Source organism: Sceloporus occidentalis, unplaced genomic scaffold (assembly GCF_023333645.1).
Source record: "Sceloporus occidentalis isolate IW3139 unplaced genomic scaffold, rSceOcc1.0.p SCAF_4, whole genome shotgun sequence".
NCBI lineage: Eukaryota > Metazoa > Chordata > Lepidosauria > Squamata > Phrynosomatidae > Sceloporus > Sceloporus occidentalis.
The window spans coordinates 65,470,252-65,484,282 of NW_028316984.1; the positions used below are offsets into that span (position 1 = coordinate 65,470,252).

At 49.8% G+C, this 14,031-nt stretch overlaps 1 protein-coding gene across 1 annotated transcript; it reads right to left on the reverse strand.

The window, feature by feature from the left end:
- Window positions 1-2,512: 2,512 nt before the first annotated feature.
- Window positions 2,513-13,068, reverse strand: EN1 (engrailed homeobox 1). The gene is made up of 2 exons (XM_089523326.1): window positions 12,132-13,068; window positions 2,513-2,829 (listed from the first exon to the last, which is right to left on the reverse strand). The coding sequence occupies exons 1-2, from the start codon at window positions 13,054-13,056 to the stop codon at window positions 2,513-2,515; spliced, it is 1,242 nt and encodes a 413-aa protein (XP_089379452.1). The 5' UTR covers window positions 13,057-13,068.
- Between the last annotated feature and the right edge of the window lie 963 nt (window positions 13,069-14,031).

Consider the following 14,031-nt stretch of genomic DNA (forward strand, 5'->3'; position numbering starts at 1 on the left):
GCCATTAGAGCCCTATTTATCTGAAGCTGATCTCCCTTAAAAGGAAGGGCTTCCTTTGGAGCTGGGCCTGGGAATTCTTCCCAAGGCAGATCCATTGGAAGCAATGGACCTTTGGCTTCTATCAGCCTTTAGTCCATCTAACTCCATATTACTAACACTGGTTGGCAGGGGTTCTCCAGAGGACTTTGCCAGACCCCCCCCCCCCAGGAGATGCCAAGGAGTGTTCCTGAGCCCTTGCACTTGGAAACCACGGAGTCTCCCCCAGAGTCATTCTCTTTGGGGTCTATAAATGGTTGGGACCCAGCTTCCAGGAAGGAAGGGAAGAAAGGTCACCCCTTCCCCGCAAATGCCCATAGATACTAGGAAATTTCATGAAAGACTCACTGGGTGAGAAAAATGGTACTAAACTCTCCATCTCGGAGTCTCGCAGCATTTGGGGGGGAGGGTTCTTAATAAGCCTGGCCTGTCAGAAAGCCCAAGGTATTAACTATTCGTTCAAGGGCCCGGCCTCACCCTAGTAGAAATCTCTGGGGAACAGAGCTCCCCAGTTGCTTCAAGTCGGGGTTGCGAAGAAGAAGGAGAAGAAGAAGGAGGAGGAGGAGGAGGAGGAGGAGGAGGAGGAGGAGGGAGGCTTGGTTGGAGGGAGGAGAACACCGTCAGTGCAAAGACCAAATTTACTTCATCAACCATTAATATAGTAATAATAATAATAATAATAATAATAATAGGAAGGCGCGGTGGCTGGTGGGAGAAGAAGGGCAAGGAGGGAAGCCCCACACCGGCTCCATTCATTATGCGGTGCTGCTAAGCAACCGCCTGCTAAGGGCTGCTCATTCTCTCTTCCCTTTCCCCACCCCCTCTCTCTTCCCCTCCTTCCTTCCTTCCTTCCTTCCTTCCTTCCTTCCTTCCTTCTCCTGCTTTTCCTGGCAAAAGGCGCCTCCGTAGAAATTCAATATGATTTTGGATGCCAAGCAGGGAGCTGTCAGACAAATTTCTTTCCAACCCATCCTGCAACTGGAAGGAGCCAGAAAAAGAAAAAGGGAGGAATCGTGAAATTGTTAGCCTCCATGCATTTTGGTCTGTTTATTTGGGTAGAGAGAAAGGGGTACCATGGAACCGACAGAGATCTGTCAAAACCCTAGACTTATTTCTTCTTAACACACAAACATCCACACCACCATGCAGCTAAAGTTAGTTGGGATCCACTGAGTCCCTTGGGAATAAGTTGGGAGGGAAGGCCCTTTCTCTTCAAAGGGAAAGAGGCTGGGATTATTATTATTCTTTCTTTTTTTAGAACAGTTTCCCATTGCATTGCCACACATACTTCCGAATAAACCTACACAGCACCGAGCTACTAAATACACCGAAATTAAACCCAGTTGGAGACTAGAGTTCCTCCTTCCCGCTCCAATGATCAGGGAAGAGGGAGAAATGAAAGAGAATCAATGAAGGAAAATAATATATATATTTTTAAAAAACTAGACAATTTTTTAAAAGGAAGGGTCGGGGAAGAAATATAGGAAGAGACTAAGAATATACGAAAGGGGAATGGGGAAAAGAAGAATTCCAGCATCCACAGGTCTCCTGGACACAATCTACACTTTATTTCAGACCTACAGGTTTCTGAACATAAGAAAGAAATCTTTGGCTTGCAGCAAGGGGTTCAGTTTCGCAGTTTTGTGGGTCATCCGGTGATTTGGGGAAATGAAACGGGGGAGAAAAAAGAAGAAGAAGAGAAGAAGTACACACAGAGAGAGACACACACAGGCCCAGGCACCCACTCGGGAACATCCACACACGAAACCAAGAGAGATGAAGGCACACAAAGGGAGGCAGAAGAAGGGAGACGGTGGAAAGGGAGCCCAAGATGGTCAAGGGCCGGGCTGGGATGGAAAAGGCAAAGGAAGAATGAAGAAAAAAAGCAAAAGTGTGTGTATGTGTGTTTTGGGGGGAGATCAAGGCCAGAAGTGGGGTGGAGGAGCTCAGTCCTTGAGCGAATAGGACACGGGGGGGGGGGGGGGGGAGAAAAACGGTACACATTATCCTTAATTCATTTGTTTTGTTTCCTTACCTGAAATTAAATATATACAAGCTCATATGATGTTTGGCTATATAGATCTCTCTTATTATTTTTGTTTGTCAGTGTTCTTCGGTTCGTTCTCGTTTTTAATCGGAATCTTTATAGCTATGAACAGACAATAAATTTGATTTTGTTCTCTTTCTCGGATTGTTTTTTTGTTCTTAAATAACTCCCTCCAACACTGCAGTCCAGACGGCCCTTTGTCCCGCTTTTCCCAAAGCGTCCTCTCTTTGTCGTCATCGTCGTGGTTGTGGTTACTCTTTGTCTTCTTCCCTGGAGACCAGGTCCATCATCATAACAATAATTATAATAATTATAATAATTATAATATAATAATAATATTAAGAATAAAATAATTTTTTCCTTTTAAAAAAAACAAAAAAAAAAACCAAACCAAGCCCAAAAGCCCCCCCAGCCCAGCCCCGGGTCCTCTCACTCGCTGTCCTCCTTGTCCTGCACAGTGGTGGTGGAATGGTTGTAGAGTCCCTGGGCCATGAGGTGGAGGGCCAGGCCGTTCTTGATGCCCGTGGCCTTCTTGATCTTGGCCCGCTTGTTCTGGAACCAGATCTTGATCTGGGACTCGTTGAGGCTCAGCTCCTGGGCCAGGGTCTGCCGGCGCTGCTCCGTGATGTAGCGGTTGGCCTGGAACTCGGCCTTCAGTCTCTGCAGCTGCTCCGCCGTAAAGGCCGTCCGCGGGCGCTTGTCCTCCTTCTCGCTCTTCTTCTTCTTCAGTTTCCGTGTGCGGGGACCTGCTGGCAGAGGGAGAGAGTGCTGGCGGAGGCACTGCCCGGGGAGGGGGGGAGGGAGGCAGGCACCATGCACACACTCTCTCACACACACTCACTCACACAGGCACACACAACGCGGGAGAGGAGGGCAGGCCGGGGGCAGGAGTCTCCCCAACCCACCCATCACCATCACCACCATCATCATCACTGGCCAGGAGAGCACAGGGGGAGCAGAATACTCTCCCCAAGCCACCCACCACCCTTAATAGTAATAATAGGCCAGGAGAGCAGGGGGGAGCAGAATACCATGCTTGTGTCAGAAGTCTCCTCAAACTACCCACCACCACTAGTAAATAATAATAATAATAATAATAATAATAATAATAATAGGCCAGGAGAGCAGAGAGTAGGGAGGAGAGTAGCATGCTTGGAACAGAGGTCTTCCCAAGCTACCCACCACCCAAAATAATACCACTAAAAGGCCAGGAGAGCAAGGTAACTAGAACAGCATGCTTGGATCAGAAGTCTCCCCAAGCCAACCACCACCCAAAATACTAATACTGATAACAGTAATAATAGGCCAAGAGAACGGGGGTATAGCATGCTTGTGTCAGAGGTCTTCTCAAGCCACCCACCACCCATAATAATAACAACAATAATAATAATAGGCCAGGAGAGTGGGGAGGAGGAAGAATAATAACATGCTTGGATCAGAAGTCTCCCCAAGCCATCCACCACCCAAAATACTACTACTACTACTAATAATAATAATAATAATAATAGGCCAGGAAAGCAAGGGGAGGAGAATAACATGCTTGAATCAGAAGTCTCCCCAAGCCACCTACCACCCAACATACTAATACTAATACTAACAGTAGTAAAAATAGGCCAGAAGAGCAGAGGTGGGGAATAGCATGCTTGGGTCAGAGGTCTCCTCAACCTACCCACCACCAATAATAATAATGATAATAACAACAACAACAACAACAACAACAACAACAGGCCAGGAGGGAGTGGGGAGAATTAGCATGCTTGTTTCAGAAGTCTCCCCAACCCAAATACTACTACTACTAATAATAATAATAATAACAGGCCAACAACAATCCGTCTAGTGGGAGGGGAGGGAAGGCCAGGACTGCAAGGGGGATGGGAACAGCATGCTTGGATCAGAAGTCTCCCCAACCCTAATAATAATGATAATGATAATAATAATAATGATTCCTCTCGAGGCAGCTGTGGCTATTCCTTGCAGGTTTCAAAAGTGGGCCCTATGGCAACACTAAAACGGGGGAGGGGAGTGCAGAGTTGCAAATAAATTAGTCCTCTTTTCGTGTTCCTCTCCTTTCCAGTCTAAGGGACAGCCTCTTTCCAAAATGGGCCCTAGGGCAACCCTAAAAATGTGGTTCGGGGGAGGGGGGCTTAGATTTCCAAATAAATGGATCTGCTGTCCTCATCTTTCTCTTTTCCGATCTAATCCGGCTGCTCAAGAAGGTTGCATGCTTTTCCCGATTGCAAGATCGTTCTTCTCCCTTTCCTCTCTCACACACATACACAATGTGGGAGGGGGAGGGGATGCCAGGGGGGCACTGAGGGGTAGCATGCTTGGATCAGAAGTCTCCCCATCCCACCCACCCACCCGTCCAAATAATAATAATACGAATAATACTAATAATAACCCGCCTAGATGCAGCTGTGGCTATTCCGTGTCGGATGGCTCCTCAGGAAGGCTTAAAACACATGGGGATGCCTCCTTTCAAAAGTGTGTGGCAACCCTAAAATGTGGTTGGGAGGTGCAAATAGATTGACCCACTTTTCGGCTCTCTCTCCTTTCCAATCTAACCCCGCTGTGAGAGAAGGGTGCATGCATTTCCAGACGGCTTCCCCCCCCCCCTCTCTCCCTCAATCTCTCTCTTTCTCGCACAGTCACACTTACAAACACACACACACACACACACACCCACGGGTTGGCTAGGTCCCCGGGTGGCCTGTAGGCCTGAGGAGCTCCCAAGCCAGCGCCGGCTTCTCCTTCCCTTGTAGTGGTGTCCCGACAGGAAAAGAAGGCAAGACAAGAGGAAGGGAGGGAGGGAGGGAGGGAGGGAGGGAGGGAGGAAGGAAGGAAGGAAGAAAGAGGGGGGAGAAATAGAATGGGAATGGAAGATGAGTGAAGAGGGGGGAGAGAAACAAAGGAATCCAAAGAAAAGGTTATGCCGAGGAACACTTTGCTCCCAACAGGCTGGCACTGGCGATTCCCACGGATTTAACTACGGGTTTTCTCTATCGAGACCAAACTGCAGTCCTTCTTAGAGAGCCATGCCGGTTTCGTCTCGCTCCACCCAGGGAGAGCTCGAAAAAGAGACGGATGGCTAAATAGAGAAGGTCGGGGGGGGGGGATTTAGCGAATTGGAAGCCTCCGGAAAAACCAAGCCACACAAACCGGACTTTGGAAGACCCCTACCGGCTTATTACCCCTGAAAAGCAAGGCTGATAGGAAACTCTCTTTAAACTGGAGGCGGCCTTTGCTAATTCAGGGGAGGGATTTTATTTGGGAGTGGGCTGTTTTGCTGTTGCTGTTGTTAAAGGCCAGGCAACCCTTTATGGGCATCTGGTGGTGTATAAGGGAAGGCCTGGTTCCTCTCTGGGCCTGTCCTGCCATTTCTGTCCCTTCTTTTTCCAGCATAGCAAGAGTTAATGGATCCGGGTGAGTGAGGGGACACCCCAGGAATCCTTCCCCGACGTCATCTCCCTCCCCAAGCCCCCACCATAAGAAGGCCCTGCTTTGGAAATGGCCAGCAAGAAGGGCCAAGGCCATTTTTAAAAAAAATAATGAAACAGCGTGCCAAAACGCACTGCAGCAGTAATCCAATTTGACACCGCTTTAACTGCCCTGGCTCAATGCTAGAGAATTCTAGGAACGGTAGTTTCGTGAGATATTTTATCCTCCTCTGCGCCACAACAAACTACAGTTCCCAGGATTCCCTAGCCCTGAGCTGGGGCCATTAAAGCGGTCTCAGATTGGATTATTTCTCCAGTGTGTTTAGGACCAGAGATGTAGAATTGTTCTAAGTGAATCCCAAATAAGCACAACAAGAGGTTTACTGAATGGATTTGTTGTTATTGCTGTTGTTGTTGTTGTGGGTTGGGAAAGAGCCGTACCACGAGGATTCACAAGGAGAGTTTTTCCACCACCTTCTTTCCCCCCTTTCAGGTGCCCCTGGGTCTTTCTAGCGTCGGAGGAAAACCTGTTTGGAAAGTCTGTTTCTTTTTGAGGCTTCCCAAGCCCAGTTGTCCCTTCCTAAATCAGGGCGGGGAGGAGGTTGCCTTGGATTCTCTTTTCCATCCCTTCCCCACACGTTAAGGGAAAAAAAACAGGGGCAGATCGGCAGAGATAAGGAGCAACGCTTCAGCTAGGTTTTTCCCCTTAGAAAGACGGGTTTGAAAGGGGTTCCCAGGCTTCGCTTTCTCACATAGGGCTTTTCCTATTTTGGAAATCTCAGGAACTCCTATGACAAGCTCCTCTCAACTCCGTCTTGCCTGCTATAGGAGAAGAAGGGGTCTGGGTGCCCTCAGCTCACCCCACTCTGCCCCTCTTTCCTTTAGAAAGGGAGGTCCCTGTCGAGAGAGAGACCCGCGTCCGTGAGGAAGCGCAGCCCCGTGTCTCCTTTCCTGCTTCAGCCGAAACCTTGGGAGTCTGGGGGCTGCTACCGGAGGCCGAGGTCTCCCAGACCCATCACTCCCAGTTGCAAAAGGGAGGGTGGGGAAAGGAGCCATCTTGGTTCGGAAAAGCTTAGCTCTCTGGAGAGTCTTCTGCTCAAAAATGGCAGCCTCTTGGCTGGGGGTGGGGGGTTCCCTTTACCTAAGACTGGCTTCAGGATAAAGTACAAGATAAAATGTGTGTGTGTGTGTGTGTGTGTGTGTGTGTGTGTGTACACACACACACATATACATTAACATACACACACTTTATCCTGTACTTGATCCTAGAGTCATCTATATACAGTATCTCTGTCTGTCTGTCTGTATATACACACACATATATATACACACACACACATACACAAGAGAGAGATACATACATACATACAGAGAGAGAGAGAGAGAGAGAGAGAGAGAGAGAGAGAGAGGCAGCCCGGCATCTCTCTAGAAAATCACTCCCGTCTATTTAGCAGCCGTGCTGGCAGGTTAATAGCAACGCATCTCGGCCATATTCGAGCCAAAACCAGTCCAGAGAGTATTTTTGGGATCCCCTGTACTGTCTCAAATAATGCTACAGGCCTCCTCTTCCTTTATTCTGGGTGTTGCCTCCTTTCTTTTAATGGGTCCTTTCGATAAAGGCCAATGTAGCTGCAGAGTCGTTACCAACAAAAGACACCTGCACGTTGTGTACCAAATATGGGACAAACCTCAGAAAGTCTGTATTATAATATATATTACATTATATATAAACTCAAAATAATTTGTAATATATATGCGTAGTTATACATACAAACAAATGCATCAGCGTTCACCTCTATGTGTTTCTTTGCGTATATCTTTGGCACTTCTCCTGGAGTATGTACACATACACAGAAAGAGAGGAACAGTGATGCTTTGGCAAACCGCCTTTAGTATTCCCTGCCTAAGAAAATCCTGAGAAATTCATGGGGTCGCAGCAAGTCGACAGGCGACTTGACGGCACACATATGTACATGAACGTAACATTTTTTAAAAAATGATTTTAAATCATAAAATCACGTTATAAATGATTTCAAGGTGGGAAACCTGGGTCGGAGGATTTTTATTTTACGTTATTTTTAATTTCCAAAAATGCAGCTGGGCGGGTAGATTTCTCCTCCTTTCAAAAAGAGAAAAACGGGGGAGGAAGCAGTCCCTTCCAACACAAACACACAGAGAAGATGAAGGAGGTTTCTCAACTCTAAGGGTTTCCCGCTATTTAAAACAACTTTTAAAAGAAAGAAAGAAAGAAAGAAAGAAAGAAAGAAAGAAAGAGACAGAGAGAGAAGAAAGCGGTAGGAAAAGGGCCAGACCGGGGATAACTCTTCCAAAGAGTGCCTGCTTCTTCCAAGACATCCACGAGAAATATCTAGATCTGCATCTTTCCCTATCGTCGTCTCTACTTATGTCGATTGCTATCAACTGCAGGCTTCTTTTCCTCCCTCTTTTACAAAACTAAGAGAACATTTATTAGCCATTTCCCGGAGGCCTTTGCACTATCTTTCTCTCCCATCTTGGGTTTGACTGGCTCACCCTTCAGGACCTATTCAGATGGGGAAATACAACAGGCATGGTCCAAGAAGCGACTAGATCTCTAGAGAAGTGTGGGGATGCTGGGGATATCAATCTCCTGTCTGACTCCCCCCCCCCCCTTTTTTTCTGGATTTACAAACTATACTCTAAACCCTACTGGGAGTCTCCAGTTGAGTGGACCCCTTGGACCCATCTGACTTGGACGCTTGTTGACCTCCCTTCAGTAGGTCTGCTCTGCTTAGGACTAGTCCTAGGGGACAACTAAGGCTACCCAGATGCCCAGGGAAGAAGCCCTAAGAAAGGAGATTGGAAACAGGGTGACCAGGCGTCCTCCTTTCCTAAATTTCAACCTTCTCTCTAGGAGGAATTCCAAAAATGTCCTCCATTTCCATCGTGAGCATGACCAAGAAACCTGAGTTTCTAGGTCTCTGTGTTTTTAAAGCTTTGGTGGCGCCGTGTCCTCCGTTTTTATCGAGTCCCCTGCCTTTCGAGCCTGACCCAGAAGCATGAATTTCTATTTCTAAGCAGGTTTTGACCTTTTATTTTAGGATGAGCTATATTTTCCTGGCAAAAGCTCTCCAATTTGCAGTGTCTCTGAAGACAGACATGGATCTGGCCGGCCCTGCTCCGGGAAAGGCCTGGAGTGTCCACCCTGGAAAGTGCTGGGGCGGCCACAGAGAGGGGGTGGTGGTTTTATCTTATTTTTTAAAAGAGCAGCCCCTCCAAACAAGGCCGAAGCCCGAACTCAGCCAGGCCGATGGGCGCCGGAGGGTGAAGCCGGGCAGGCGCTCCTCTTGGGCCGGGGCCTGGAGGGCTGGAGGCTGGCAGGGAGTCCGTCCGGGAGCCTGGCTGACAGCTCAATCACCCCCTCAAGCCCCCAGTCAATCAAATGGGCTTTTTCGAGTTTTCCAGGAGGCCAGGATGGAGAGGGAGATGGCCCGCGCTGATAGCGGCCCAGGGATCAATCGCCCCCGGCCCAAAGGGACTCCCAGCCAGAAGGACCACAGGGCCGCCTCCTTTCTTTTTCTTTTTTCCTTCCCCAGGACCTGTCCTACATTTCCACCTCCTCTCTAGGAGGAATCCCAAAATGTCCTCCCTTTTGACCAGAACTACCAAGCCTGAATTTACGTTTCTGGGAGTGTATTGAGCTTTTATTTTGGTCATCTTTTTCCTCCGTATTTTTCTTCCATGTCTTCCGTTCTGGGATCGACTAAGAGGCATGCATTTTATATTTCTAGGAGTGTTTAGAGCTTTTATTTTGCTCATGCCCTCCACATTTTTCTTCCCTGTCTTCCATTCGAGGCCTAACTAAGAAGCACGAATGTACATTTCTAGGTTTTGAGCTTTGGTTTTGGTCATGCCCTCCACATTTTTTTTTCAACGCCCTCCATTCTGAGCACGACCAAAGAAGCATAGATTTCTCTTTCTGTGAATGTTTTGAGCTTTTATTGGGTCATGTCCTCCCTTTTTCATTTTCATTTTTTAAATTATTTTTGGAGGTGGGGGAAATATCTTACATCATGAGGTGCCTTCTCCTTTTAGGGTTAGGACGCGTCTGTTCACCCTGGCTCTGAGCAGAGGAGGAGAGGGGAGGGAGGGAGGGAGGAAAAGGAAGGAAGGAAGGAAAAGAAAGGAAAAGAAAAAGGGAAGGAAGGAAGGAAGGAAGGAAGGAAGGAAGGAAGGAAGGAAGGAAGGAAGTCAGTCAGTCTAAGGGGGACCGGAGAGGAGCCGGGCTTCGCCTCCTTGGAACTAGAGGTGCCAAGCCCTCTCCCCCCTTGGCTTCCCCCTCCATCTCCCCCAGCCTCCTTTCCCAGCCCCCCCCACCTGGCCCTGGGGTCTCACTCTCTGGCCTCTCTTAGAAGGAGATCCTCATACTCCGATCCGGTGGTTTTTGCTGGCCCCGCTGGCCCAGGGCGGCCTTGTCGCTTGACTTTCTGCCACTTTCTGCTTCGGGGAAAGAATGGGAAATATTCCCTTCCCCTTTTGCTTCTTTCCCCCTTTCACTCCTCTCTCCTTTCCCCTTTCTGGGAGGATTTTAAACCCTCCGCCGAAGCTAACCGGAGAGAGCCAAGGACCCTCGGGAGCTCCAGAAAGCTCTGTTTTCTCATCCTGGCCTGATAAAATCGGTGTCAAAGGATGGAGCAAAGTCCCTTGAACCCCACTCTTCAAGAGAGAGAGAAAACGGGTGAAACGTGAAATAAAATCCCCTCAGGCTCCGGAAGGAAAAAGCAACAAGGCCTCCAAAGCTGGATTTTTCTTCACTACTGCCAGAAAGAGAAGGAGAAGGAGGCCTCTATTGGCTTTTCGGAGGCGCCCTTTTCCTTCCCTTTCTCCTCCTTCTCCTTTTTTGTCCTATATGTACACATGGAAGCCCTTTCCTCCTTCTATTTTTCGGCCCCTTCCTTCAAAAAGGACTGTTTTTAAAACGGGTGCAACCTTCGCTCCCCGGTTCCTCGGAAATTCACAAAATTAAATTAAAATGCATTGCTGCAACTAAGTGTGAACCTAGAAGCCACCAGTTGTCACCACCCGGGAACTAAAATCAAAAGCCTTTCCAAGAAGGAGAGGAAGAGCAATTTAACTATATATTTAGAAAGGCAGTTTTGGGCTTTTATCTCTCCTCTTGAATTAAAGAGAAAAATAACACACACTCTCTCTCAACGGATCAAAGGACTCAAGAGGAACAAAGGCCCTGAGATCTGGAGGTTCTTGGACTCGGTCCTAAATATCTCCTTCTCAAATCCCATTGATTTCAACGGTTGCTGCTGGCCCCAAAAAAGCCGGGCCTTTTCCTGAGGCATTTGTCACCCCGAAGGCCCAGAAGCCTTTAGACGCTTTCCAACCAGGTCAAGTTCGGAAAGGCTGCCACTTGGCAAAGGGAAAGCTGGGTTTATTTATTTATTTACTTTCGAGGCTAAATATTTTAAAAACCTAAACCGAAATCCTGCAACAAGGTCTTCCTGGGCCAGGAGATGACCGTTTTGCGCTTGCCTTTTATTGGAATAACTTGAAACACAGAGGATTAAAAATATTTGGATGTAAAGAAATAAAGAATATTTTTGGACCTAGAAAGCGTCCCTTGCTCAAATTAACGGGTCTCCTTTAGGGTAAAAAAAAGGGGGGTAGAGGTGCAGGGAGCCTTTTTCTCTCTGTTGCCCCCCACTTAGATCCCCTTGACTTCTCTTGGGCAGGGTTTGACTCTAAGCAAGGAAAGGAGCAGGATCGCCGGTGGGCGAAGGAGGAGGGAGCCTTGTCCTTGGCTGGGATCAGGGCAATGGTTTCCCACCCAGGATTATACAGTGGGGCCTGGAGTTTGGTTCCAGCACCTCCCATGGACACCAACGTCTGTGGATGCTCAAGTCCTATGATGTACAGTTTCATAGTAAAATGGTATCCCTTCTATCAAATGACAAAATCAAGGTCTGCTTTGGAGAATTTATAATTTTTGCTCAAATCCGTGGATTAAAAGAATATCGATGGATATGGAGGGCCAACTGTATAAGCATATATATATATATATATATATATTCGGGTGGGGAGAATGTAGGAGGAGGGGAAGCGAGCAGGGGACAGGGAAGGGAAATTAAGGGAAAAGGAAGGAAAGAGAAAGGAAGGGAAGATAAGGGAAGGGGGAAGGGAAGGGAAGTTAAGGGAAGTGAAAAATGAAGGGGAAGAGAAGGGAAATTAAGGAAAGAGGAAGGGAAGGGAATTAAGGGAAGGGAAGGAGTAGAAGACGAAGAAGGAGAAGGGAAAGGGAAGAGAAAGCAAACGGAGGGAAGGGAAGGGAAGGAGTAGAAGAAGAAGGAGGTCGAAGGGGAAAGGGAAGGGGAAGAGAAGGCAAACGAAGGGAAGGGAAGGGAAGGAGTAGAAGAAGGGGAAAGGGAAGGGGAAAAGAAGGCAAACGAAGGGAAGGGAAGGGAAGGAGTAGAAGAAGGAGGAGGAGAACGGGAAAGGGAAGGGAAAGGGAAGAGAAGGCAAACGAAGGGAAGGGAAGGAGGAGAAGAAGGAGGAGGAGAAGGGGAAGGGGAAGGGAAAGGGCCCCGGCCGCGTTGCCTTCCGCCCCGGAGGCGCATCCTTACCCGAGGAGGGTCGGTCTGAATAGCGGGTGCAGTAAACCCAGGCCGGCCAGACCAACGGCTGCTGGCACTCGCCCTTGGCGGCGACCACGGTCCCTCCGTTCCCGGAGCCCATGAGGAGGATGGCCGGGTTGGCGTGCTCCCCATACTTCGCCGAGTTAGGTCCATTCCCTTCCGAGGAAGAGGAGGAGGAGGAGGAAGAGGAGGAAGAGGAAGAAGAAGAAGGGGGCTTGGCTGTCCCTACGGCGGCGGCGGCGGTGGGGCTGGCTTTGGAGGCGGCCGAGGAAGAGGAGGAAGAGGAGGAGGAGGTGGTGATGGCGGCGGCGGTAGAGCCGGGCTCTGGGGTCCCCGGCGGTTCGGTGCTAAGGAGGAGCGCAGAGGAGGAGGAGGAGGTGGAAGAGACTGGGTTTGGGGTCCTGCAGCCCAGCAGCGGGTTGCCATTTTCTCTCCCTGAGCCGGGCGCGCGGTCTGGGTCCCTGTCCCGGCCTCCCCCTCCTCCGGCCCCGGCGAGGATCAAGAGATGCGGCTCCTTCTTGCAGCCAAAGTCCGGCCTCAGGATGTTGTCGATGAAGAAGTTGGTGGTGCGGTGGTGCGGAGGAAGAGGAGGAGGAGGAGGCGGAGGCGGGGGCGGAGGAGGCGGTCGCGGCTGCTGCTGCTGCTGGGGATGCTGGTGGTGGTGCTGGGGATGCTGGTGGTGGTGATGCTGGTGGTGCTGGTGGTGGGGCAGCGAGCCGAGGCAAGGCGCGGCGGGGGACGAAGGAGGGTGGCTGCTGGTGCTGGTGCTGCTGGTGCTGCTGGGCGAGAGCGGCAGGCTTTCCCCATCGCTGCTGGGGCTGCTGGTGGGGCCAAGAGTCGGGGCCGGCAATCCGCCGCCGGAGGGGCTCGGAGCGGGCTCTCGCTGGCCTTTAGGATCCGCCGGCTCTTCCATCCTCAGCCGCCAGCTCCGCGGAGGAACAGCTCTCTCGGCTGGACCCCGACGATGCCTCCTCTTGGTCCTCCCTTCTCCGGACGGTGGATGCTGATTCTTAGAAATATAGACAGATAGATAGCTTTCCCTTCCTTCTCCTCCAAATTCAAATCAACCTTCTTCTTCCTCTTCTTCTTCTTTTTACTGTTGTGTTGTGTTGTGCGTTTTGTTTTTATTTTAAGGAGGGATCTGTGCGCCGCCCGTGCAAAAAACGCCCCATACAATCCACTTGTTGGCTCGGAGCTGGGTCCCTCTTTCAGAGGGAGAGATCCAAAGGCTCCGACATTTGGAGGGAGTCGCCTGTTTTTGCCGTTACCTTATATTTCTCGCCCCCTTCTCTCTCTCTCTCTCTGACTCGCTTCTCCCCCCTCTTCCAAAAAAGAAAGGGAGGGAGGGGGGAAGAAAAGAAAGTCCAAAGAACCCAAAGCCCAGACCCCGCCCCCCTCCCGCGAAGCCTTCCTCGCAAGCCAGCCCTGGAAGCAGCCAGAGAGGAGGCAGGCGGCGCGGGGCTTTCCCCAGGTGTCAGCCGAGGCTTTGCCCACCGAGCAGCAGCCGCGGCGGAGGCTGGAGGCTCCCCTTCCCACGTGCAGAACTGGCCTGACACCTCCTCGCCTTCCCTCGCCCCCTCCCGACGCCCCGCCCTTCCTTCTCCTCTACTTCTCTTTCATATATATATATATATATATATATATATATATATGCAAAAAAAATCTCTGACAGCTCCGATCTTGCAACAAACTCTCTGCCTAAAAATAATAATAATAATAAAATCGCTCAGCCACACTTTTTTTTCTCCCCATGCCAACCGGAAGCACGTGAGGATGGCCCGCACGTGGAAAGAGCCAATGAGGTGCCGGGGAGCTGTGTGACGCCCCTGACGTCGGCCAATGAGCTGCGTCGGAACTTTGCAATGGATTGATGAGCCAAAAGGGCTGG

What these genes read in the sequence shown, in the direction of transcription:
- EN1 (XM_089523326.1), bottom strand. Translation starts at nt 13,056, where the DNA reads ATGGAAGAGCCGGCGGATCCTAAAGGCCAGCGAGAGCCCGCTCCGAGC. An exon ending in TTCAGACCGACCCTCCTCGG is followed by an intron (nt 2,830 to 12,131) that starts GTAAGGATGCGC and finishes CTCTGCCAGCAG; the next exon opens with GTCCCCGCACACGGAAACTG.